General features: G+C 43.0%; 1 protein-coding gene across 4 annotated transcripts in view; it reads left to right on the top strand.

The window, feature by feature from the left end:
• Nucleotides 1-3,959: 3,959 nt before the first annotated feature.
• The window catches only part of NSMCE1 (NSE1 homolog, SMC5-SMC6 complex component), a 43,251-nt gene continuing 19,733 nt past the window's right edge, over nucleotides 3,960-27,477 (top strand). For 2 of the 4 annotated variants that reach the window (XM_010367528.2, XM_010367526.2), the window contains exons 1-2: nucleotides 3,960-4,042; nucleotides 15,765-15,911. In XM_010367528.2, the coding sequence (XP_010365830.1) occupies nucleotides 15,776-15,911 (136 nt within the window). In that variant the 5' untranslated portion in view covers nucleotides 3,960-4,042; nucleotides 15,765-15,775. Of the gene's footprint in view, nucleotides 4,043-4,173; nucleotides 4,346-15,764; nucleotides 15,912-27,477 lie in introns of those variants that run through there. The other 2 variants (XM_030924909.1, XM_010367527.2) reach the window with 2 other exon arrangements.

The raw sequence follows: 27,477 nt of genomic DNA, 5'->3' as shown, positions 1-27,477 counted from the left end.
CTAGTAAGACGGCCTTTGTTGGCCATCAAATTCTAAATCAGTGGCGCATCTTTCTTGACCTCTCCAGAGCATTGACGATTCTGACCACACCCTCCTTCACAAGTCTCTATTCCTATGTGCCTCTGATGCCACTTTCACAGCATGTGGTTCATGAATGTTGCCTATAGATTCTTGAGAATTTCTTGAAGCTTCCTTTGTGGCCAGTAATCAATTTCTGTAAATGTTCCAATAATGTTTGAAAAGAATAGATATACCCAAGTTCTTTTTCTAAAACACAAACCACTCATTTCTTCCTGGTCTTCCATCACTTCTATGGTCTTCAAGGGAAAGACCAACCCCTTCAGTCTTGAATCTTTCTTTTCTTTCTCCCGTTTATTCTTGACGCTTTGATATTGAAATGCCTGTGTTCCCAGAGTTTTCTATTCTTTTATCTCTCCACACACCAGGGAAGCACATGCTTCAGAAAAGGGGACGGTCTCTCTCAAGCTCTGAATGAGTGTTGCCATGGGGGAAGGCGGGCCCACTGTCGTCAGACTTCCCCACTTTTCCAGAGTAGTCACCTACAGTAGGGTTTTATGTGAAATATCCCAAGTTTATTTATTTTTGAGACAGAGTCTGGGTCTGTCACACAGGCTGGAGTGCAGTGATGCAATCTCAGCTCACTGCAACCTCTTCCTCCTTGGCTCAAGCTGTCCTCCCACCTCAGCCTCCTGAGTAGCTGGGACTACAGGTGTTCGCCACCATGTCTGGCTAATTTTTTTTTTGTGTGTGTATATATATACACACGTATATATATATACACACATATATACACACATGTATATACACATATATACACACGTATATATGTACACACACACACATATATATATATATATATTTTTTTTTTGTAGAGATGGGGCCTCACCATATTGACCATGGCTGATCTCAAACTCCTGAGCTCAAGCCATCCTCCCAGCTTGGCCTCCCAAAGTGTTGGGATTATAGGAATGAGCCACCGTGCCCAGTCAAAGATCGAAAATCCCAAGTTTAAATATTGATAATTAATAGAAAATTTCACAAAACCATGTAGGGCAAACAAAACACAAATGTTACTCTTCAGGGCTTTATTTCCCCACTTATTTGACTACCTATTAGGCAGTTTATAAAGTACTTATTAGTGGTGTTAGTTCACACTTATTGAGGGCTTACAATGTGCCACAGACACTCTTCTAAGTAGTTTACATCTTCTCTTCCTTTAATCTTCAGAAAAACACTATCAACAAAGTGCTATTATTAAACCTGCTTTATAGATGAGCAAACTGAGGCTGAGAACTTGAGTTTAGTCATCCCTTAGTATCGGTGAGGGATTGGTACCTCAGGTCCCCATGGATACCAGAATTCTCGATGATCAAGTCCCTTATATGAAATCAAAACTACCTTTGTAAAAAGCATAACTGAGAACATTCTGACAGTGAAAGAGATCTGGCCTGGCTCCATCTTGCTTCTAACTTCCAAGCTATCCTTGATCATTCCTGGGCATAGGTTTAATTAATGTTGGAAAGAACTTAGTTCATAGTTGAACTTTGAAACAAAGGCAATAATAGTCCTTTCCCAAAACAAATCCCCTTCTTGCCTAGGGACGGGTCTGCCTTTGTAGACTAACAAATTAGCTAAAAGATTAGAAATTATGGTTTAGGAGGTCATGCAAGCTGGAGGCTGCAAGATTCTGACCCACCCCAAATTGCTTCTGGGAGTAACATCACTGTTCTAAAACCTAAAATCAGTGCTTGAGATATTTTGCAGAACCCGTGTTCTAATGCATCAGCTGACACCACCCAGCCCTGTAATCTGGCTCACCTGGTACTTTGGCCCTAACCCAGGAACTGACTCAGTGCAAGAGGACAGCTTTGACTCCTTTCCTCTCTAATCTGACCAATCAACACTCCCTAATCCCCAGTCCCCTACCCACCAAATTATCCTCGAAAACCCTGAATTTCCGGGGAGACTGATTTGAGTAATAACAAAACTGTGATCTCCTGTTCAGGCCAGCTCTGTGTGAATTAAACTTTCTCTATTGCAATTCCCCTGTCTTGATAAATCGCTTCTGTCTAGGCAGCAGGCAAGGAGAACCCACTGGGCGCTTACAAAATGGCAGAATATTTGCATATAACCTACGCAAATCCTCCAGTATATTGAAAGTCATCTTTAAATTACTTATACTACTTAATACAATGTAAATGCTATATAAGTAGTTGATATGCTGTATTGCTTTCAGAATTTGTATTATTTTTATTTTTGTATTGTTATTTTTATTGTTTTTCCTCCACAAATATTATCCATCCGTAGATGGGGAACCTATAAACAGGGATGGCTTACTGTACTTTGTCCTGTATCTCAGAGATACTGAATTTAAGGCCCAGGATTCTATGTTGACCATCCAGCTCCAAAGCTCAAGGGTTTAATCACCACACACTACTGCTTTCCCACTTGGCAGATGAAACTGAAGTCCAGAGAGGTTAAGAGGTTGTCCAACATCAGGCCGGGCGTGGTGGCTCAAGCCTGTAATCCCAGGACTTTGGGAGGCCGAGGCGGGCGGATCATGAGGCCAGGAGATGGAGACCATTCTGGCTAACACGGTGAAACCCCATCTTTACTAAAAATACAAAAATTAGCCGGGCGTGGTGGTGGGCGCCCGTAGTCCCAGCTACTTGGGAGGCTGAGGCAGGAGAATGGTGTGTGCCCGGGAGGCGGAGCTTGCAGTGAGCCGAAATGCGCCACTGCACCCCAGCCTGGGGGTCAGAGCGAGACTCCGTCTCAAAAAAAATAAAAAAGGTTGTCCAAGATCACAGGGGTGGTGAGTGACCAAGCCTGTACTTGAGTTATCCTCACAGAAACAGACATTTGCAGGTACCGCTGTTCTATATTAGTTACCTGTTTCCCTTGCTAGGCTGCATCCCTAGCTCTCAGACTAGGGATAGAATACAAACGTTTGGAAAATTAATGCCTTGAAGATTCAAAGCAGTCTATTCACTTCCAAGAGTAATTTCACTTGCTTTCTCACAATCCCTAGATAATAGTTAACATTTAATCAGCACTCCCATGTGACACTTTTCGGTGGCCATGCTAAGCACCTGATATAGGTGTCATTATCTCTTGTAAATCTCACCAACACTATTTTGCAAGGACTAATATCCCCATTTAATGGAAGAGGAAACTGAGGCTCAATGACTTGCCCAAGTTCCTGCCAACTAGTAAGTGGTAGTGCCAGGATTCTAGCTCAGGCTATATGACCACAGAGTCCACATTTTTCTTTTCTTTTTTTTGAGACTAAGTCTTGCTCTGTCACCCAGGCTTGAGTGCTGTGATGCGATCTGGCTTACTGCAACCTCTGCCTCTCGGTTTCAAGCGATTCTTGATTCTTACTGCAACCTCTGCCTCAGCCTCCCGAGTAGGTGGGATTACAGGCACACACCACCACGCCCGGCTAATTTTTGTACTTTTAGTAGGGACGGGGTTTCACCATGTTGGCAAAGTTGGTCTCTAACTCCTGACCTCAAGTGAGCGGCCTGCCTTGGTCTCCCAAAGTGCTGGGACTACAGGCGTGAGCCACCGCGCCCGGCCAGAGTCCACATTTTTGACGACGAGGCCACACTGTCAGTTCCACAGATGGGGAAACTGAGGCCCGGGGTAGGGCACTACATTGTGCCGGCGGAATCGTGGCCATTGAGGGAAGCACGGGCTGCACGCCGATTCTTCCTCCTTGGTCAGGGAAGTCACTGAGGTGCAGGAGGCGGAGGGCGATAAGTGGAAGCCCCTTCCCATTATTAAGGATGGAGAGCGGTGCGGTAATCCGCGTAATTTGGGATCTAACCCACGAGGCGGAAACACCAGGGAAACGGCAAGAACGGAAAACCGGAAGTGCGTCACCCAACGGACGGGAGAATCGGCTGCAGGCCACCAATGGGAACGCCGCATTCGCGTTCGCCCCGCCCCAAAGGAAGAAGAGTCCTCCTTGCGACCGTATCGGCTAGCGCAGCGCGGGGTTCGCCTGGGCGCCCTGGTGGGTAACGCGGGGCGCTAGCGGGTAGAGGGGAAAGAAGAGGGACTTCGAGGAAGGCGAGGGGAGGACGGAAGGTGGGGTGGGCGAGACAGGCAGTGGGGTCCGTCCCCGTGGTCGGTCCCCGTGGGCTGTGGAACTCGGGGACGGGTCTTGGGGTTTCCCCTTCTTGATGGGGAAACTGAGGCCCAGAGAGGGGCCGCAGAAGGCAGCGGACTGGGATCTCCTCCCGCAACACACACGCAGACATCTCAAAATCGTACTATTTAGTGAAAAATATTTTTAATCGTAATTACGATTTAACAGGTAAGGATACTTTTCATCGTAATAGGTGAAAAATCAAAATATAAAATTCGATTAAAACTGTGATTACATGTATGGAAAACACAGCCTTTGCCGACCACCCTGTCTGTCTCGCCGCCCTCGGTGCTCCCCTCTGTTTTGTGTACGGAGTTTCTCACTTTGTACAAGTCCGCAGCCGCTTGTGTTACAGCCCCGAGGCCACATGCGTTTAAAATCGAGGATTTCTTGGACTTTGGAAAGGTAAAATGCGTATGTTCTATGTTAGGTTTCACCCTCAGTGGGGACTGGAGCAGCGGCTTGCAATCAAATACACGACCCTTTCCACAGCTAAAGATATGAAGATATGCGCATATATTATATTGACCGGGTCGCGGTGGCTCACCCCTGTAATCCCAGCACTTTGGGAGGCTGAGGCAGGCGAATCACCTGAGGTCCGGAGTTCGAGACCAGCCTGGCTAACATGGTGAAAACCCGCCTCTACTAAAAATACAAAAAATTAGCCGGGCGTGGTGGCGCGTGCCTGTACTATCAGCTACTCGGGAGGCTGAGGCGGGACGCTGAGGCAGGAGAATCGCTTGAACCAGGGAGGCGAAGGTTGCAGTGAGCAAGGATCACGCCACTTCACTCCAGCTGAGGCAACAAGAGCGAAACTCCGTATAAAAAAAAAAAAAAGATGGCCGGGCGCGGTGGCTCAAGCCTGTAATCCCAGCACTTTGGGAGGCCGAGGCGGGCGGATCACGAGGTCGGGAGATCGAGACCATCCTGGCTAACACGGTGAAACCCCGTCTCTACTGAAAATACAAAAAATTAGCCGGGCGTGGTGGCGGGCGCCTGTAGTCCCAGCTACTCGGAGGCTGAGGCGGGAGAATGGCGTGAACCCGGGAGGCGGAGCTTGCAGTGAGCAGAGATCTGGCCACTGCACTCCAGCCTGGGCGACAGAGCGAGACTCCGTCTCAAAAAAAAAAAAAAAAAAAGATATGCATATATTTACGCTGTTGGGATGAATAACCATAAATAGCCTCACCTTAAGTCAGGTCAAGTTTTCCAATGTAAGAAACAAGTTTTGGTATTCAGACTTTTTTTTTTTTCCCTGCATCCGATCATCCACTAGTATTCATACCTTTTTATATTTGAGGGTTTCAGATGAGGGACCTGGATTGTAGTTGTTCTGTTCACTCACTTTCCTCACTCTTGCTGGATAAGAGAGTGTCTTTGAGAACAGGAACCGTGCTGTTGTATGGTCACGTCTCTCTCTGCCACCAACTCTTGTGTGTCACCTTGTGCCCTCTTAGTCTCAGTTTCCTCATCTGTAAGATGGGGTCAGTGATCCTTTGCTCATAAGGTGGTTCTGGTTAGGGTTAAATGAGGTAGTGCATGTAAAGCACTAGAATTGTGTTAGCACCTGCACGAATGGTATGACTGAGATTTACTTATTCCACAAACATTGCTATTTTAAAATTATTAAATTTAAATAAATTTATTAAATTAATTAAATGTATTAATTAAAAGTATAGATGTATTTCTTAAAATGTGGGTGATAGGAATTTTAAAGATTTATATAATGCTTCAAAGCCTTAGAAAGGTTTTCTTTAATTGGTTTATCTGTATATCCGAACTCTTGAAACTTAAAGCTAAAATACTAGGATTTATCTGCAGGGTTGCAGAGAGATAATTCTGCCTTAAATTGTCTAAAACAGAAACAAAACAAGACAATATGTTATACATGGGATTAAAACCAATTTTTCTCCCATTTTTCTCCTTTTTTCTTTTGCTGCCCACATTGTGCCTTTATTTTATGAGCCCCAGTTTTCTGGGCTTAGTTAAAAAAAAAAATTCAGTCTATACGTTGAATTTAGGGAGTTTTTGTTCTTAAATAAAAAGGCATAGACTTAAAAAAAATAAATGTTTATCTGGGAAAATATATTGAAATCATGCTGCTGAGCCTCTATTTTCTTTGATGTTTTGGTTCAGTATTCTTTTATCATAAATTCTTAGCATTTAAAAATTTACTGATGTACATTTAAAGCCAATAAACTTTTAATTAATACAAAAATATATATATATATTTTTTCTTTTTGTGATGGAGTCTTGCCCTGTTACCCAGGCTGGAGTGCAGTGGCGCGACCTTGGCTCGCTGCAACCTCCACCTCCTGGGTTCAAGCGATTCTCCTGCCTCAGCCTCCTGAGCAGCTGGGATTACAGGCGTGCACCACCACGTCTGGCTAATTTTTGTATAAAATAAAATTATTTAAGTAGGTAATACATGTATGTTTATGGCTAATCCCACCATTCTCTCCACAGTCTCTTCTCATAGAGACAAGGGATACAATATGCATAAACAAACTTACGGTTGTCTTTCTTCCACTCCTACTTTCCCGCCCCTTTTCCACCAAATCATAGCATTCAATCCTATCCTGTTCTCATTCTCATTTACATTTATTTTGGCTGTTATTTAACATATTCACGTTACTTTTTTTTTTCTTTTGTAGAGAGTGGATCTTGCTATATTGCCCAGGCTGGTCCTAAAGTCCTGGTCTCAAGCAGTCCCCCCACCTTGACCTCCCAAAGTATTGAGATTACAGGTGTGAATCACCATGCCTGGCCCATCACATTTAAAAACATTGTATGTAACATACCTGTACAATTGTGTGGAAGTGTAAGTTTGAAGGACAAAAATGAAATGAACACTCATGTACCTGCCACCAAGTTAAGAAACAGACATTTTCAGATCCCCAAACCCCCCCACTGAATCTTTTCTTCCCTCCTCGAAGATAACCATCACTCTGAATATTGTGTTACTTGTTCCCTTGTTTTGCTTTGTAGTTTTTATGATGTATGTACGTATCTCTAATGAATATAATGTATGCTTTTGCTGAGTTTTCGATTTTATATGATAGGATTCTAAAATATATTTTGTGTGACTTGCTTGTTGCACTTAACGTTATCTTTTTGAGAAGCATGTGTGTTGGTGTGAGGAGCTCTACTTTATCTTCATTGCTGATTTGAATTCTATGGGGTAATTATATTGTTTTAATGTAGTTCTTCAGTTGGTAGGCATTTATACTGTTGCTAGACTTTTGTTATTACATGGTGCTTCTGTAAAAACATATTTCCTAGCGCAAAAGTGGAAGTTTCTGTAAGGTATACACCTAATAGATTTCTGGGGATATGCAAATTTGCTAGTAGTATCAACTGTTATCTGAAATGGTTACAATAATTTATACTCAGCCTGGTGTGGTGGCTCACACCTGTAATCCCAGCACTTTGGTAGGCCAAGTTGGGTGGATCGCTTGAGTCCAGTAGTATGAGACCAGCTGGGGCAACAGGTGAGACCCCATCTCTACAAAAAATACAAAAATTAGCTGGGCATGGTGGTGTGTGCCTGTAGTCATAGCTTCTAGTGGGGTCTGAGATCAGAGGATCGATTGAGCCCACAAGGTCAAGGCTGCGGTGAGCTATGACTGTGTCATTTCATTACAGTCTGGGCAACAGAGTGAGACTCTGTCTCAAAAAAAAGAAAAAAAAAAGGAATTTATACTCTTCCAGCTTCCAGCAACAGATGAAAGTTTCAGTCTCAGACATTCTTTTACAATTTTTGCCTATCTGGTGGTGGCTAAAACATTCCTTCACTGTGGTTTTAATGATCATTTATCTGATAACATTGAGATTGAGCATCTTTTTTCCGTATTTATTCATCATTTATGCATCCTCTTTTTGTAAAATTTCTGTTGCCCATTTCTCTTTCACAGGTTGTCTTTCCCATGCTGATTTGTAGAAATTCCTTATATAGTCTGAATATGAATCTTTTGTATTGTGTAGCTTATGTTTGTTTTAAATACCCTCCAGTTTGTATCCCCTAACCCCCACCTTTCTGGTATTTTTGGTGAATACAGGCCCTTAACTTTCACAAAAGTCAAATTTATCAGTATATTCCTTTATGATGTACTTTTTGTATCTCTTAAAGAAATCCTTCCCTACCCTCAGGTGATAAATATATTCTCTATATTGTCTAAAAGTCTTACAGTATTTTTCCATCAATTCCCTTCAGAATTGATGTTTGTGTATAGTGTGAGGTAAGAATCAAATTTTATTCATTTTTTCACATATGGATAACAAGTTTTCCTGGCAACTTTTATTGGAAAGTTTGCTTCCCTCCACCATCAAGTATCCATGTACGTGTACCTTTCCGTTTCTGAGTTCTCTGTTCTGTTCCATTGATTGGTCTTTTTTGTCTATCTCTGTACCATTACCACACTACTCGTTACTCTAGCTTTATAAGAAGTGCTTTTTTTTGTTTTGGTTTGTTTTTAGACAGGGTCTCACTCTGTCACCCTGGCTGGAGTGCAGTGGTGCAATCATGACTCACTGTAGCCTCGACATCCCGAGCTGAAGCAGTCCTCCCACCTCAGTGTCACGAGTACCTGGGACTACAGGCGTGTACCATCATGCCTAGCAAATTTTTTTTTAATTTTTATTTTTAGTAGAGACAGGGTTTCACCATATTGCCCAGGCTGGTGTTGAACTCTTGGGCTCACGCAGTCTGCCCACGTCAGCCTCCCAACGTGTTGGGATTACAGGCATGAGCCACTGCGCCCAGCCAATATGAGAAGTCTTTATAGCTGGTAGGACAAGTCCTCCTGCCTTTATCTTCTCCCAGGAATGTCTTTGCTGTTTTGCCTTTGTGTTTTCTATGTAAATTTTTAGAATCATCTTGTCAAATCACACACACACGTACACAAAGCCTGTCGGGATTTTGATTGCAATTGCATTGATTCAATTGCATTGGGTCAATTTGGTTTTTAAAGTGATTGCTGTCAACATTTCATTTTTCCCTATGACGTTTGCTGCAGGTTTTTTGTAGATGTCACTTAGTAGATAAAAATGTTTTCTTCGATTCCAAATTGATTCCAAATTTGTTTTTGGTGTAGATACATGTTGAATTTTATCAATTGTATATTCTGCATCATTAAGATGATCATATGCTTTTTTAAAAAAACTTAGGTTTGGCAGTACACATGAAGGTTTATTAGACAGGTAAACTCACGTCATAGGAGTTTGTTGTACAGCCTTTTTATTCACCCAGGAATTAAGCCCAGTACCCAATAGTTACATTTTCTGCCCTTCTTCCTCCTCTCACCCTCCACCCTCAAATAGACCCCAGTGTCTGTTGTTTCCTTCTTTGTGTTCATAAGTTTTCATCATTTAACTCCCACTTATAAGTGAGAACATGTGGTATTTGGTTTTCTATTCCTGTGTTAGCTTGCAGAGGATAATAGTCTCCAGTTTCATCCATGTTCCCGCAAAAGACATCATCTCATTCCTTTTTATGACTGCGTCGTGTTCCATGGTGTATATGGACCACATTTTCTTTATCCAGTCTGTCATTGATGGGCATTTAGGTTGATTCCGTGTCTTTGCTTCTGTGAATAGGGCTGCAGTGAACATTCCCGTGCATGTGTCTTTATGGTAGAATATTTCTATTCCTCTGCTAGTACACCCAGTAATGGGGTTGCTGGGTCAAATGGTAGTTCTCCTTTTAGCTCTTTGAGGAATCGCCACACTGCTTTCTATAGTGGTTTAACTAATTTACACTCCCACCAACAGTGTGTAAGTTTCCCTTTTCTCTGCAACCTTGCCAGCATCTGTTATTTTTTGACATTTTGATAGTAGCCATTCTGATTGATGTGAGATGGTATCTTAGTGTGCTTTTGATTTGCATTTCTCTAACGATCAGTGATACTGAGCTTTTTTTTTTTATATGCTTGTTGGCTGCATGTATGTCTTCTTTTGAAAAGTGTCCGTTCATGTCCTTTGCCCAGTTTTTAATGGGGCTGATTTTCTCTTGTAAATAGTTTGCAAATATTTTCTCCCATTTTGTAGGTTGTCTGTTTACTCGGTTGATAGCTTCTTTTGCTGTGCAGAAGCTCGTAAGTGTAATGAGATCCCATTTGTCAATTTCTGCTTTTGTTGTGATTGCTTTTGGTGTCTTTGTCCTGAGATCTTTGCCCGTTCTGTGTCCAGGATGGTATTGCCTAGGTTGTCTTCTAGGGATTTTATAGTTTTAGGTCTTACATTTAAGTCTTTAATCCATCTTGAGTTGATTCCTGTATGTGCTGTAAGGATGGGGTCCAGCCTCAGTCTTCACATATGGGTAGCCACTTATCCCAGCACCATTTATTGAATAGGGAGTCTTTTCCCCATTGCTTGTTTTTGTCATCTTTGTCAAGGATCAGGCGGTCGTAGGTGTGTGGCCTTATTTTTGGGCTCTCTATTCTGTTCCGTTGGTGTATGTGCCTGTTTTTCTACCAGCACCATGCTGTTTAGCCCTGTAGTATAGTTTGAAGTCAGGTAATGTGATGCCTCCAGCTTTGTTCTTTTTGCTTAGGATTGCTTCGGCTATTCAGGCTCTGTTTTGGTTCCATTGTGATTATTTATTTATCTATTTATTTTTGAGAATGGAGTCTCACTCTGTTGCTCAGGCTGGAGTCCAATGGCGTGATCTCGACTCACTGCAACCTCTGTCTTCCAGGTTCCGGTGATTCTCCTGCCTCAGCTTCCTGAGTAACTGGGATTATAGGCGCACGCCACCACGCCCAACTAATTTTTATGTTTTTGGTGGTGATGGGGTTTCACCATGTTGGCCAGGCTAGCCTCTTAGCTGCTGACCTCAGGTGATCTGCCCGCCACGGCCTCCCAAAGTGCTGCGATTACAGGCGTGAGCCACTGCGCTCCGCCCTGTGTGAATTTTAAAATGCTTTTTCCTTTATTAATGTGGTGACTTACATTGATTGATTTTTAGATGTTAAACCATTGCTGGAATAAACCTAAGTGATGATATATCATTCCTTTTACATATCTGGATTAAGTTTGTTAGCATTTTGCTTAGGACATACTGCAGCTGTGTTCATAAAAGATACTGGCTTGTAATTTTCCTTTCTTTTGAAATCCTTGTTAGGTTTCAGGGCCACAATAGGTTAGCCTTATCAGATGGGCTGGGGAGGGTTTGCTTTTTTTCTGGCTCTGAGATTTTGTAACATTTGAAATGATTTGTTTTTAGAATGTTTGCTAGAACTTCTTGATAAAGTCATTGGGACCTGAAGTTTTCTTTGTGAGAAGATGGATTTTCTATAAAATGTCATTAATAGTTATAGGAATGTTTAGGTTTTCAGATAATTCATTCATTAGTTTTGAATAAATTTCCTATGACTTTTTACATAGTTAAATTTCAGGTTAATTATTATAAATTATTGATAATATTTTTAAGTATCTTAATTGCAGATGTTTGTCTCATCTGCAGTTAATTTCTTTTTTTTTTCAAATATTGTTTATAAGTTTTAGCTCTTGCAAAATCTTGTTGGTAGTTTTTCACTTTTATTATGTTTTTTCAAAGAATAATTTTGGTTTTGTTGACCTTAGATATATGCTTATTTTCAGTCTTTATTAATTTCTGCCCTTTATTATTTTCTTTTATTTATTATTTTTTTGAGACTGTCGCCCAGGCTGGAGTGCAGTGGCCCGATCTCAGCTCACTGCAAGCTCCGCCTCCCCAGTTGATGCCATTCCCGCCACAGCCTCCCGAGTAGCTGGGACTACAGGCGCCCGCCACCTCGCCCAGCTAGTTTTTTGTATTTTTAGTAGAGACAGGTTAGCCAGGGTGGTCTTGATCTCCTGACCTTGTGATCCACCCGCCTCTGCCTTCCAAAGTGCTGGGATTACAGGCGTGAGCCACCGCGCCCGGCCTTATTATTTTCTTATTTTACCTTTCTTTGGATTTAATTTGCAGTTCTTTTTATAGATTCTTTTTGTTGTTGTTGTTGTTGTTGTTGTTTTGTTTTGTTTTTTGAGACTGAGTCTTGCTTTGTCGCCCAGGCTGGAGTGCAGTGGCACCATCTCAGCTCCCTGCAACCTCTGCCTGCCGTGTTCCAGTGATTCTCACGCCTCGGCCTCCTGAGTAGCTGGGACTATAGGCACGCGCCACCACACCTGGCTAATTTTTGTATTTTTAGTAGAAACGGGGTTTCACCATGTTGGCTAGGCTGGTGTCCACCTCCTGACTTCAGGTGATTCACCTGCCTTGGCCTCTCAGTGCTAGGATTATAGGTGTGAGCCACCATGACCAGTGCCCCCAACCTTTTTTTTTTTTTTTTGAGACAGGATCTCACTCTGTTGCCCAGCCTGGAGTGCAGTGGTGTGATCATGGTTCACTGCAGCCTTGACCTCCCTGGCTCAAGCAATCTTCCCACCTCAGCCTCCTAAATAGCTGGGAATATGGAGGTGTGCCACCATGCCCAGCTAATTTTTGTATTTTTTTGTAGAGATGGGGTTTTGCCATGTTGCTCAAGCTGGTTTTGAACTCCTCAGCTCACTGTGCCCAGCCTATAAGGAACTCTTATAGAGGTAGATTTTATTCATTATTAATTTGATAAGGTTTTAAATCTGGTATAAGCTGGAACATTTAGTCTGTTTTTATTCATTGTTATTACTAATCTAGGTGGATTATTTCTCCTGACTTACTTTGTTTTTTTGTGTTTGTTTTTCCTATCCTGGTTTTTTTTCCTTTCCTTTGTTGCCACCTTTAGGGTTAAGTGATCATTTTTTCTCATTACATTATTCCTCTTTACCATTTGGAAATTATATACACTATTTGTTTTTTACAAAGTTGTTACTCTAGAAATTGTAAAATGCAAGTGTAAAATTTATTAATGTCCAGATTCTACTCCTGACCATCACAGGGCTATTAGGACACTAATCCCAGTGATAGCTCACCTCCCATTTATGTTATTATTTTTGTGTATTTAGTTTTTTAAAAACCTCATTCTTTTTACTGTGGTATTAAAAACTTTTTTAAAAGATAGAAGCATTTCTTCTGATATTTACTGTTTTATACAGTTAACTTGGATTTAACCGCATATTTACCAACTTTTTTTGCTCTTGATTCTACCCTGCATTTTAGACCTTCCAGCGTGTATCCCTTTCTTTCTTCCTGAACTATACGCTTTGGAATTTCCTTAGGGAGCATCTGCTGGTCACTTGCTCTTTCAGTTTTTCGTTGTTTGGAAATGTTTTTATCTTACCCTCAGTCTTTAGCTGGTTGTAGAATTCTCTGTGGAGACACCCCTCCCAGCAGAGAAGATGTGTTTCCACTGTGACCGGCTTCCATTGTTGCCATTGTGGTAGCAGCCAGCAGTCTACTTGTTGCTCTTTAGAAGTCATCTGACTTTTTCCTTGATTGTGTTTAATCTCTGGTATTATGTTCTTTTACAAGGATGTACCTAGGTGGATATTTTAGAGTTTATTCTGCTTGAGATTTGATGGGATCACGATGGCTGTGATTCAAATCATTTGTCCCCACTGCCAAGCCTCAGTGATACCTCATCCCCTTTTGTAGGATCCCTTCAGGAGACTGCTTTCTGGACCCTTTGCCTCCCGTTTCTTTCCTCTACACCTCCATGATGCCAAAGGGGATAATCTTCCTAAAACACAGCTAGGCAACACTGTCTTCCTGCTTCGAGACCCTTAGTTTGTAGAGATCCTTTGTTTGCAGGATACAAGTCCAGTTTTTTAGCCTGGCACATTCTATCCCTGTGCCCAGAGCAACCACTGGCAAATACAGGGGTGCCAAGTACATCCACATGGAATGGCCCTAGTGATAGGAAATAAAGTTGATGACTGGCTGGATTTGAGGTTTAGGGAGAGGAGGACCAGAGTTTGATGCTCAGGTGTGTGGTATGGTTGTGTGGACTGCACTGTCCACACCAGATGATTTGCAAAGAGAAGGACTTAGGAGAGGAAAGGGGCTAAGGAGGTGGAAGGAGAGGATGAGTCTAATGTAGGCTTTGTTGAGGTGCCGATTTGGTGAGATGGAGGATGTTTTTCTAGCAGGCAGTTGGAGGAAAATGAGATGGTGCATTTTCCCAGCCCTGAGGTCCAGTTGAGGATGCTGTTAAAGAACAGCACTGGCCGGGCCCCGTGGCTTACACCTGTAATCCCAGCCCTTTGGGAGGCTGAGGCAGGTGGATCGCCTGAGGTCAGGAGTTCGAGACTAGCCTGGCCAACATGGTGAAACCTGTCTCTACTAAAAATACGAAAATTAGCCAGGCACAGTGGTGGGCGCGTGTAGTCCCAGCTACTTGGGAGGCTGAGGCAGGAGAGTCACCGGAACCCAGGAGGCAGAGGTTATAGTGAACCAAGATCATGCCACTGCACTCCAGCCTGGGCAACAGGGCGAGACTCCATCTCAGATTAAAAAAAAAAAAAAAAAAGACAAAAAGAACAGTAATTAGCAGTCTTGTGTATCTCTTATGTGCCAGGTGCTTGGCAAGCCTTTGGTAGTTGTGATTCATTTAGGCTTCCTCTGCCTTTAAGATAGCTACTAGTTTCCCTGTTTTGGAGATGAAAAGACTGGGCCTTAGGGAGGCTGAGCATTGTTAGCTAAAAATGTTTGCGTGCTGTATTTGCCCAAGGCACCAGTGAACTTCTTGTCAGATCATGATATCACCTAAAATGAATGTAAACACCTGAGAATTCCAGGACCCACTGCAGTCAGAACATCCAGGAAAGGGTTTGGGAATCTGTATTGTTAATATACACATTAGGAAATTCTTAGGATCGGGCAGGTCTGGGACTTTCTGGTCTCAGTGCTTCCTGTTTAGTTCCAAATCCACATTCTTAGCCCCTGCAGTGCGTGCTGCATGGCGGTAGCCAGCGTTTTGATCAGGGCTTGTGGAATACTTTTATTAGCTGTGATCTTTGTGGTTTGCGGAAAGATCCCATTTTGTTAGCAAGCAGGAGATTTAAAAAATAGCCTGAAGTCCTACCACGATAGTTGTTTTGTTAGCGATTTGGGGAGAGGAGGAAACTAACATTTATTAAGTGTTTATTAGCAGTTCCCTCAGTAATGAACTTGATTATAATTTTATGGTGAAAAAACGGGGCCTCTGCTAAATTTCTCCAAGACCATAGATCTGGTAAAAGGCTCAGCCAAGGGTTAGACCCAGAATTGCCTAATAGTAAAAATAGCTCACACTTATTTAGTGCTTACTGTGTTACCAGGCTGTTACATGTATTAACCCATCTAATCTTCATAGCAATTCTGCAGAGGACGTTTCTATCATTATTCCCACTTTACAGATCAGAAACCGAAGCCCCATGGGGACTAATTTGCTCAATTTCACATGCCTAGTAAGTGGGAGAGCCAGGCCCTGAATCCCGGCATTCTAGCTCCAGAATCCACACCTCTTATCACTGCCCAGTCCTGATTTGCTGTGACTCATGTTCTTCTTCTCACCTTTGTAGTAATCAGCATGAAGAATGACTTTAAAATGATAGCAAATTTATATTTGTTAATGTAAATTAGTACAGTTCCCAGGACATTGCTTCTGATGTGCTTGGGGATGACTAGTGTCATTTACTTCCTTTTCAGTTCGTTCCCACATGCAGAGTAGCACAAAGAGAATGGGCGTCATGACGGATGTCCACCGGCGCTTCCTTCAGTTGCTGATGACCCATGGCGTGCTAGAGGAATGGGACGTGAAGCGCTTGCAGAGGCACTGCTACAAGGTCCATGACCGTGAGTACCGTTTTCCTGTTCCCAGGGCGCTCTGGTGCTGTGTTGATCAGGGACCAGTGACTTAGGTACAATACCATGTAACTTGTTAACCGGTACTTCTGAGCTGAGCATTCAAGCCTCTTCACAGTCTTACTCGGGCCCATCTTCCACTTTCTTTTTTTCCCCAAGTAAACCTGACATTTTGCCCTGTGGATAAAAACTTGGAGTCTAAAGCTGTATAGTTGTGGTTCACACCAAGCCTCCAGGACCTGCCCCAGTCTCAGTTTCTGTGTCTCTAAAGTGGGGATAGTAATTGTACTTAACACGTAAGTAAGTGTGTGGTTCAGGGAATTGAGAGACATGATATGTACAAGACACCTGGCACAGAGACAGTGCCTAGTGGGCTATTGATGGACACAGGGCAGCTTGGCTGGGTGCAGTGGCTCACACCGTTATTCCTGCACTCTGGGAATCAAGGTGGGAGGATCGCTTGAGGCCAGGAGTTTGGGACCAGCCTGGGCAGTGTAGCGAGACCCTCTCTATTTTTTTATTTAAAAAAAAGAAAACAAATTATAAAACAAAAAAATGGGGCAGCTTAGCATAACACTTAAGGGCACAGCCTTAGACTGGGCCAGACTTGGAGAGTGTGTCCCTGCCCTGTGTCAGCTGAAGGCATTTGGGGTATCTTAGGGGGCCACTGGGAGGGGCAAATAAGAAGCCCTTGGAGACAGGGCCTGGTGCTAAGTTCTTAGTAACTGGAGGTGGCGGAAGAAGCAATAGAATCAGTGTTGATAGATCAGTTGAATTAGTATTGGCAGATATTGTTGAGTTGCCTGCCAGTATGGGTAGATCTTACTGATTAGATTTTATGCAGTGACAAAGGTGATGAGTTATGCTTATTGTATGATGTGATTATGTTGTTTTTTGTGAAGTACAAAATGATTTTTCATTGGTTATGAATGCATTTGCATGTAAAGGCATAAAAATGGACTGGAAGAAGACGCAGGACACTTGTGAGGTGCTTGTGAGGAGAGGCAGAGTGGGAGTGGGCTGTCAGCAGAGATCACAGGACCTTCACTTTTATCCTGTTATGTTCTTTGATTAAAAAGAAAAGTCTTGAAGCCAACGTGACATTATTACATTATTAGCCTAACAACATGACATTAATTAGTGTGATCTCATGGTTGTCACCTCTGATGAATGGGAATGCAGGCGTTTGGTTTTTATTCTGCCTTTCTCTCTGTATTTTTAATTTTCAAAAGAAAAATAGAAAAAATGACATAGAGGTGAGCCAAGCCAAGAGGTGTGAGAAAGGGCATGTACAGGTACACAGGGACCAAGTACACAGGCAAAGAGACACACAAAAAAGGCAAAAAGATGCTTTCGTTCTTAGTCCTCAGGCATCCTGTAGCTCCTTGCAGTGAGATGTGACAGGGCGAAGGGACACCAGAAAAGGTGTCCCTCCTGTCTCCAAAGGCAAGCTCCTCATGAGCGCATTACATCTTCTTCCCGGCCACTCTTTTGCCTTTGCATGCAAATGCATTCATAAGTGATGAACATCGTTTTGTACTTTTCAGAATGTGAAGAGACATGAGAAAAGGTAGGTGCCACATTCGGAGCACTGCAGTTTCTGCAGCCTGTTAGAGTTCAAAGCCTGATCCCAGAGAGGTGAGTGGTGAATGGGAGTAAGAAGGGGGAGACAGAACAGAAACAAATATTCTTTCAAGGTGTGCAAAGGAAGGAGAAATAAAAGAAAGTGGTGTGTTAGACAGAGAAGAAGCAGTTTGAAGTGTCTGGAGAGTAGCATCTGCGTTCTCCAGAGCACTGGTCCATGGAGGTGTTCCATGGGGAATTCTGGGAGCTCAGTAATGCCAGGAACAGGTTAGCCTCTTGAACTGTGTTTAATTCTGTGTATCCAAACCTAATTGACCTACTGATAACTTACCCTGGGAATCCCTAGACAAGAATATATGATGTGTGGGAAGAGAATACATTCTTTTCGTGTGTAGGTTTGCAGATCATGAAGAACCCTGTACACCATAGTAATGGTTTTTTACTTCTGTGGACAGTGTGGACCTCTTAAAGTATTCAAAGCAGAGAGTGAGATAGACAGTGCTAGGTTTGAGAACCATCCCTGTGGTGAAAGTAGATGTGCCGTAGTTGCACCGGCAGAGAAGGATCTTTGGTGAGAGACTTTTCTATTGAAAGGGGATGTTATACCTGTCAAGCTAGTTTCTCTTGCTCTTTAAAAAGCATGATAGTGGCCAGGTGTGGTGGCTCATGCCTGAAATCCTAACACTTTGGGAGGCTGAGGGGGATGGGTCACCTGAGGTCAGCAGTTAAAGACCAGCCTGGTCAATATGGTGAAACCCCATCTCTACTAAAAATACAAAAAGTAGCCAGGTGTGGTGGTGCATGCCTGTAGTCCCAGCTACTTGGGAGGCTGAGGCAGGAGAATCGCTTGAACCCGGGAGGCAGATGCTGCAGTGAGCTGAGATCGTGCCACTGCACTCCAGCCTGGGCAACACAGCGAAACCGTGTATCCAAAAAAAAAAAGAAAAGCATGGTCGGGCTTTAAACCTCCCCCTCAATATCCTCCAGAGATGGCCATAAGAATGCTTGTCTTCAGCCTGAGCAACATGGTGAAACCCAGTCTCTACCAAAAATACAAAAAATTAGCCAGGTGTGCTGGCACACACTTCTGGTCCTAGCTACCCAGGAAGCTGAGGCAGGAGGATCGCTTGAGCAAATGAGGTAGGGGTTGCAGTGAGCTGAGATTGTACCACTGCACTTCAGCCTGGGCAACACAGTGAACCCTTATCTCAAAAAAAATAAAAGAATGCTTGTGTTAATCCTGAATCTCTTATTTACATGACAATTTAGTCTTTTTCTCTTTTTTTCTCCCGTGAGTCTTGACTGTAAACTTTAATGTTGGTGGGGAAGTTTCACAGCTCACTGCAAGGAGCCACATGATGCCTTGGTACTAAGACTGAAAGTGTTTTTGCCTTTATTTGACCTTTAAAATTGTTATGATCTAATTTAGGAAAGTCCTGTAGAATGTGTCTAGGAATTGATTTATTGTTCACACTGTATACCATTTCTTTGCACCTAGATATGGTTATGGCCAGGGTGAACAGGGTAGTACAATCTGTTTTCTCCTATCCTCATTTAAGAAAAATGCCAAAAAACTTGTTACTGCATGTTCTTGTTATTAGGGAGATTTTAAACAAGAAATGACAGAAATTATCTAAACTTAAGTGAATACTCGCAAGACCCAATATTATCAATTTCCTATCTTTTGAAGAGATGGCCAGGAAAGTCCCCTTGTACCAACTAGAAAAATATTTAGCTTCTAGGAAAATTAGGAAACAAAGGAGTGATTGAAATTGCAAGTTATTCTAATTGCCGTTTCCCAGGGTGTTTGTCCAGTTTATCAAAGCACTTCTTATTCTGGGCTTTGGTTTGGGTTCTCTTCTTACTGTCATTAAGGGGAAACAAAGTCCTCAATTCTCCTGGCTAGTGAAGAGTTTAGATTTTGTTCTCAAGTTCAGTGCAGACCTTGGGTCGAGCCTTTCAGAATGGCGCTGGGGAACCTGTGTTCAGAGAGGACCTTAGATTTTTTGAGCCAGGGCTTGCATCCACACATACGTTCATTCCACCAGCAAAACTTCCCTAGAATCTCAAGTGAGCCAGGCCTCTGTGCTAGGGACTGGTGACTCAGAGATTAAATTTTTATTTTACCGTGGCTCTCATGAGTCATACAGACGAGGGGTCAGATGATTCTAATATAGGCCTCCTTGATAGAAGTAGGCACAGGAGGCCTTGTGGGTGGTGGAGAAGACTTGGGTTTGAGGTTTTCCACTTTTGGCCAGTATGGAGCAACAGGGCTCAATACACCTTCTTGCCTGAAACAATTCAAAAATGGACAAAATGTAAAACACCGGACATTGGTCAGTGAAGGACAGTGATCTTTTGAGAGATGGGCAATGATGGTTTCTTTTTCTCTTGACACTTGATGTGGTATCTTTTCTAACACTACTTCTCCAGTTCTCTAGATAACAACTGGGCATTCAATGATTCAGTTGAATTCTGACACTATCTGCCTGGAGTTAGCATCAGATCCCACAAGTTAAAGGGCTCGGTGTCATAAGACTGACCCAATTTAAGACACTGGTTTTAAGTCCCGGGCTACCTGTACTTCTGACCAATGGCTATACATCGGGGTTCCCATAACTCCCTCTTCGGGTTTGATAATTTTCTAGAATGATTCATAGAACTTAGGAAAACACTTTACTTACGTTTTTACTTATGTGGTTTTTTTTATAAAGGCTGCAACTCAGGAATAGCCACGGAGGAGAGATCATAGGGCTAGCTGTGGGAGGTGGGGGTGGCATGGAGTTTCCATGCCCTCTCTAGGTGCACCACCGTCTCAGTGCCTCTGTGTGTTTAATAACCTGAAACTCTCCAAATCCTGTTGTTCTGGGGTTTCTTTTTTCTTTTCTTTTCTTTTTTTTTTTTTTTTTTTGAGACGGAGTTTCACTCTTGTCATCCAGGCTGGAGTGCAATGGCACGGTTTCGGCTCACTGCAATCTCCGCCTCCCGGGTTCAAGCAATTTTCCTGCCTCAGCCTCCTGAGTAGCTGGGATTACAGGCGCCCGCCACCACACCCAGCTAATTTTTGTATTTTTAATAGAGATGGGGTTTTACCATGTTGACCAGGCTGGTCTCGAACTCCTGACCTCAGGCGATATGCCCGCCTCCACCTCCCAAAGTGCTGGGATTACAGGCATAAGCCACCGCATCCAGCTAATTTTTAAATTATTTGTAGAGACAGGGATCTTCTTCTGTTGCCTAGGCTGGTCTCGAACACCTAGGCTCAAGTGATCATCCTGCTTCAGCCTCCCAAAATGTTGGGATTACAGGCGTGAGCCACCGCACCCAGCCCAGTTTCAGGTTTAATGGGGCCTGTTGATTATTGAATTTGGCACACTCTAAGAAAAATCATCCCACAAAATTGTGAATACACCATTAGAAATGATTTGAAATATTTAGCCACCGCGCCTGGCCATTCTGGGGTTTCTATGGAGGTTTCTTTACACAGGCATGATTGATCAGTCACTGGCTGTTGACGAGTGCTTCCATCTCTAGTCCCTCTCTTCTCCCCAGGTATTGGGGAATGGGGCCGAAAGTTCCATGTTTTTGATTGAGGCTTGGTCATTCTGGTGACCAGCCCCCATCCTAGGGGCCTGCCAAAAGTTGCCTCATTAGAACAAAAGATGCTTCTATCACCCATATGACTCAGGGAATTGTAAGGGTTTTAGAAATTCTGTACCAGGAACCTGGGGGAAAGACCAACTAACTTTCTTCTGCCACAAGCAATAGTGGGAGTGAGCAGTACAGCTGCCCCAGCTCAGTGCCTTTAGAAAGTTTCTAGGCCATGGCACAGGGGAAACCCAGGCAGAGCTAGGCAGCCTCCCTGCGTTGAGGAGATGGAGATGAGAGTTCAGGGAGACTAAGGCAGGTAGAGGTTGCAGGACAGAGTACTTACAAGGGAGTATAAGGTAGATTAGAGGTGCACAGAGAGAAAACTTGAGATGTCCAAAGTGCCCCTCCACTCAAGGATCCCGCTGAGAACTGATAAGCAAGAAAACTGCTTAAGGTCAGGGAGAGAACTAGTTGAAGGATTAGAGAAAACAATGCCAGCTATTCACAGAGCTGGGAATAGTGCCCAGCCCAAACATTTAAGGAAGAACTCACACCATTTCTACCCAAACTTTTCTGTAAAATTGAAGAGAATATGTTACGACTAATTCTATGAGACCTGCATGATTCTGATACCAAAACCAAAGACATTGTGAGGAAGGAAAACCCCAGTCAAGACTCCTCATGAGCATAGATGTTAACATGCTAAACCCAATGTGGCAAATCTAATCTAACAGTGTTTACAAAGGATGGTACAGCATAACCAAGTAGGGTTTATCCTGATTTTGCAGGGTTGATTTAGTATTAATATTTGAAAATCAGTGTAATTCACCATATTAAACTAAAAAAGAAAAATCTTGTGTTTATCTCAATAGGTACAGAAAAAGCATTTGACAAAATCTCATGTCTGCCCTGGTGTGATGTAGCAGAAAGTTTTTTATAGGAAGCTAAGGGATTCTAAGTAGCAGGGGATAAACAGGGTAAATAGGCTTGGAGCACAAGTGAGGAGTCTGAACTCTACAGAGTTTTATTTATATTTATTTTTTTAAAATAATTAAAATTAAGGCGGGGCACGGTGGCTCACGCCTGTAATCCCAGCGCTTTAGGAGGCCGAGGCAGTCGGATCAGCTGAGGTCAGGAACTCGAGACCAGCCTGACCAACATGGAGGAACCCCGTGTCTAATAAAAATACAAAATTAGCCAGGCGTGATGGTGCATGCCTGTAATCCCTGCTGCTCGGGAGGCTGAGGCAGGAGAATCGCTTGAACCTGGGAGGCACAGATTACAGTGAGCCGAGATCACGCCATTGCACTCCAGCCTGGGTAACAAGAGCGAAACTCCGTCTCAAAAAAAAAAAAAATTAAAATTAAATAAATGTTATTTATTTTATTAATTTATTTTACTTTTGAGACAGAGTCTCAAAAAAGCCTCCCAGACTGGAGGGCAGTGGTGCGATCTCAGCTCGCTACAACCTCCGCCTCCTGGATTTAAGCAGTTCTCCCGCCTCCGCCTCCCAAGTAGCTGGGATTACAGGCATGCGCCACCACGCCTGATGTATTTTTGTATTTTTAGTAGAGGTGGGGTTTCACCATGTTGGCCAGGCTGGTTTTGAACTCCTGGCCTCAAGTGATCTCCCTGGCTTGGCTTCTCAAAGTGCTGGGATTACAGGCATGAGCCACTGCACCTGACCTTCTACCCAGAGTTTAAAAAATAATAATAATAAAAAAAATAAAAACAATACCCTCAGCAAAGTGAGCAAAGAAGGGAACTTCCTTAACCTGATAAGGGGGGGTCTCTGTAAAACCTACAGCTAACATCACTCTTAATGGTGGAAGACTGAATACTTTTCCCCTAATCTCAGGAGCAAGACAAGAAGGTCTGTTCTCACCACTTTCGTTCTAGCTAGTGTACTCAGGCAAGAAAAAGAAACAAAAGGCAGCTGGATTGGAAAGGACGATACAGTAAAGCTGTCAGTTCACAGACAACATGATTATCTGCGTAGAAAATCTGATGGAATCTACAAAAAATCTTCTAGAACTAAAGTACTAGAACTTCTAGTACTAAAGTGAGTTTAGTACAGTTGTAGGATTCAAGATCAATATCCGAATACCAATTGTTTTTCTATATGCTGGCAATGGATAATCAGAAATTGAAATGTAAAAACAGCATCATTTATAATAACATTAAAAATAAGAAATGCTTAGGAATAGATCTGGCAAAAACGTGTTAGACCCATACACTGAAAACTACAAATATTGTTGAGAGAAGTCAAAGGAGATTTAAATAAATGGAAAGACATAGCATGTTCATGGGCTGGGAAATTCAGTACTGTTAAGGTATCAATTCTCCCCAAATTGATCTATGGATTCAAATAAATCCCAGTTAGATCCCAGCAAGGCTTTTTATAAAAATGAACAAGCTGATTCTGAAATTCACGTGGAAATGTGAAGGACCTAGAAGAGCCACAACTATTTTGAAAAAGACAATCAGACTTGGAGAGGAACCCTGCCTGATTTCAAGACTTACTGTATGGCTGTCCTATCAAGACAGTGTGGTGGTAATGTAATGATGGACAAACAGATGAAGGGGAACAAATAGAGCGCGAGATACAGACCCACACATAGGTGGACAGCTGAGTTTTGACAGAAATGTAATTTAGTGGAAATAGTCTTTGCCAAAATGAGTACTGGAATAATTGGATATCCATAATCAAAAAATGAACTGCAGGCCATACTTTGCACCAAATACAAAAATTATCTCAAAATGAGTCATAGACCTACATGTAAAACCTGAAACTATAAAACTTCCAGAAGAAAACATAGGAGAAAACCTCTGTGACCGTGATTAGTCCAAGATTTCTTGGCTCCAACACCAAAAGCGCCCTCCATAAGAGAATGAATCAATACATTGAACTTCACAATTAAAAATTTACATTAAAAAATACTCTTTAGAGACTGAAAAGACAAGCAGAATACTAAGAGAAAATATTTGCAAATAATATATTTAATGAATGACTTGTATTCAGAATATATAGAGAATTCTCAGAGCTCAACAATAAGAAAACATTCAACCTGGCTGGGCACGGTGGCTCACACCTGTAATCCCAGCACTCTGGGAGGCTGAAGCCGGTGGATTGCTTGAGTTCAGGAGTTTGAGACCAGCCTGGGCAACATGGCACAACTCCGTCTCTACAAAAAAATACCAAATTAGCCAGGTGAGGTGGCGTGCTCCTGTAGTTTCAGCTACTTGGGAGGCTGATGTGGGAGGGTGGCTTGAGCCTGGGAGGCAGAGGTTGGAGTGAGCTGAGATTGTGCCACTGCACTTCAGCTTGGGTAACAGAGGGAGATCCTGTCTCAAAAAAAGAAAAAGAAAAGAAAAAGCATACAACCCAATAAGAAATGTGCAAAAGATTTGAACACTGCAGATCAGTTGTACGGATGGCAGATGAGCACATGAACAGATGCTCAGCATCATTAGACATTAAAAAAATGCAGGCTGGGCACGGTGGCTCACACCTGTAATCCCAGCAGTTTGGGAGGCCCAGGCGGGCAGATCACAAGGTCGGAAGATTGAGACCATCCTGGCCAACAGGGTGAAATCCTGTCTCTAGTAAAAATACAAAATTTAGCCAGGTGTGGTGGCGGGTGCCTGTAGTCCCAGCTACTTGGGAGGCTGAGGCAGAAGAATCATTTGAACCCGGGACGCGGAGCTTGCAGCGAGCTAAGATCACGCCATTGTGAGCTACCACTGCATGTGTATTCAAATGGCTAAAATGAAAAAGACTCTGCAAGGCAAGTATTGGTGAGAATGTGGAGGAGCTGGAACTCTCATACACTACTGTTGGGAATGTAAAATGGGACAGCCATTTAGGAAAACAGTGTGGCAATTTCCTAAGATTCAGCCATTCCTCTCTTAGGCATTTACTCGAGAGATATGAAGCTATTTGCCTGCACAAATGCTTGTGTAGAGATAGAGTATCTTTATTTGTAATGGCACCAGATGTGAACACCTAGTTGTCCAGGTGAACAGATGAACAGACTGCGATAAATCCAGACTACTTAGCAATAAAAGTAAGTGAGCTATTGCTACATGCTAGAATATGAATGAATCTCAGAATGATTTTGCTCAGTGGAAGAAGCTAGGCGAATGAAGCAATTCTTTCTTTTTTTTTTTTTTTGAGACGGGGTCTCGCTCTGTCGCCCAGGCTGGAGTGCAGTGGTGCAGTCTCCGCTCACTGCAACCTCCGCCTCCTGGGTTCAAGCGATTCTCCTGCCTCAGCCTCCCGAGTAGCTGGGACTACAGGTGCGTGCCACCACGTCTGGCTAATTTTTTTGTATTTCTAGTAGAGACAGGGTTTCAGCGTGTTAGCCAGGATGGTCTTGATCCCTTCACCTCATGATCTACCCGCCTCGGCCTCCCAAAGTGCTAGGATTACAGGCGTGAGCCACCGTGCCCAGCCATATGAAGTCATTTATGTGAAATTCTAGACAATGCGTACCTGACTGTAATGACAGGATGGTTCAGTGGTTGCATGGGATGGCATAGAGGAGGGATAGAATGGGTAGGTGAGGGGGATTACAAAGAGGCACGAGGAAACTTGGTGAGTATATTAGTCCATTCTCGTGCTGCTAATAAAGACATACCAGAGGCTGGGTAATTTATAAAGGAAATAAATTTAATTGACTCACAGTTCAGCATGGCTGGGAGGCCTCAGGAAACTTACAATCATGGTGGAAGGGGAAGCAAACACATCTTTCTTCACATGGTGGCAGGCAGGAAGGAGAAGTGCCGAGCAAAAGGGGAAAAGCCCCTTATAAAACTATCAGATCTCTTGAGAACTCACTTACTGTCACAAGAACAGCATGAGGGTAACTGCCCCCATGATTCAATTACCTCCCACCAGGCCCCTCCCACGACATGTTTGGATTATGGGAACTATAATTCAAGATGAGATTTGGGTGGGGACACAGCCAAACCATATTGGGGGTGACGGAAATATGTATTTGCAATCCAATATGTATTTTACACTTAGTTTAGACTGGCCCGATTTTAAGTGCTCAGTAGCCACATGTGCTATTTGTAGAATGTTCTTCAGCTTAGGTTTGTCTGGAGCTTCCTCCTAATTAGATCTAGGTTATGCCTTTTAATTTTGCAGATATAATATAGAAGTGGTGTTGTGTTCTCTCTGCATCCTACCAGGTTGGCTACGGTGCTGATGGGGTCAGCCAGTTTCTCCAGTGTACAATTACTCTTTTTCTGTGTGATTAATAAGTATACTGCAGGGAGGTACTTAGAGACAAGGTAAATGTCTCATTCTTGGCCTGGTGCTGATTCTTGGCTCTTGCCTGTAATTCCAGCAGTTTGGGAGGCCACAGCAGGCAGATCACTCAAGCTCAAGAAGTTTGAGACAAACCTGGGCAACATGGCGAAACACTGTATCTACATAAAATAAAAAAATTAGTTGGGTCTGGTGGCATGAGCCTGTAATCACAGCTACTCAGAGGCTGAGGTGGGAGGATTGCTTGAGCCTGGGAGGCAGAGGTGGCAGTGAGCCAAGATCGTGCCAGTGCTCTCCAGCTGGGTGACAGAGCAAGACCCTGTTTCAAAAAATAATCCCATTCTTTATCCCATTTTTTTTTTTTTTTTTTTTGAGGCGGAGTCTCGCTCTGTCGCCCAGACGGGAGTGCAGTGGCCGGATCTCAGCTCACTGCAAGCTCCGCCTCCCGGGTTTACGCCATTCTCCTGCCTCAGCCTCCCGAGTAGCTGGGACTACAGGCGCCCGCCACTTCGCCCGGCTAATTTTTGTATTTTTAGTAGAGATGGGGTTTCACCGTGTTAGCCAGGATGGTCTCGATCTCCTGACCTCGTGATCCGCCCGTCTCGGCCTCCCAAAGTGCTGGGATTACAGGCTTGAGCCACCGCGCCCGGCCCATCCCATTTTAACTATTAATTTTAAAATACTTCCCAAATTCATTCTTGTTTTATGGTTGCCAGATTGCTATGAGGTACAGTTCTATACTCTCCAGCACTAACATTTTAGAACGAATTATGCCTGTTATTATGTTTTATGTTAATTTTTATGAGGTTTTAAATTATCTATTGTTTTAAGGACAAGTTAGGTAAAAATGTCTAAAGTTTTAGATTTAAAAATTTAGATTTAGAAATACTTCAGTGAGCATAGTAAATAATTTGATGTTTGGGCAAAAACCAGGTAGCTGAAATACATGTGTCAAAACTAGATGAGTGAATCAAGTATCATAGTCACGTTGGGGTTTGATAAAGATTTTCCGTTTTTGTCAACCCTCTTATCTGCCTTCCTCCCGGGTTTGTTCCCAGCGCGCTAATTTACATGCCTGTGCCTGCTTTGTTGTCTAATGCTGGCCTC

Source organism: Rhinopithecus roxellana, chromosome 20 (assembly GCF_007565055.1).
Source record: "Rhinopithecus roxellana isolate Shanxi Qingling chromosome 20, ASM756505v1, whole genome shotgun sequence".
NCBI lineage: Eukaryota > Metazoa > Chordata > Mammalia > Primates > Cercopithecidae > Rhinopithecus > Rhinopithecus roxellana.
This window is presented reverse-complemented; position numbering and strand designations above follow the sequence as displayed.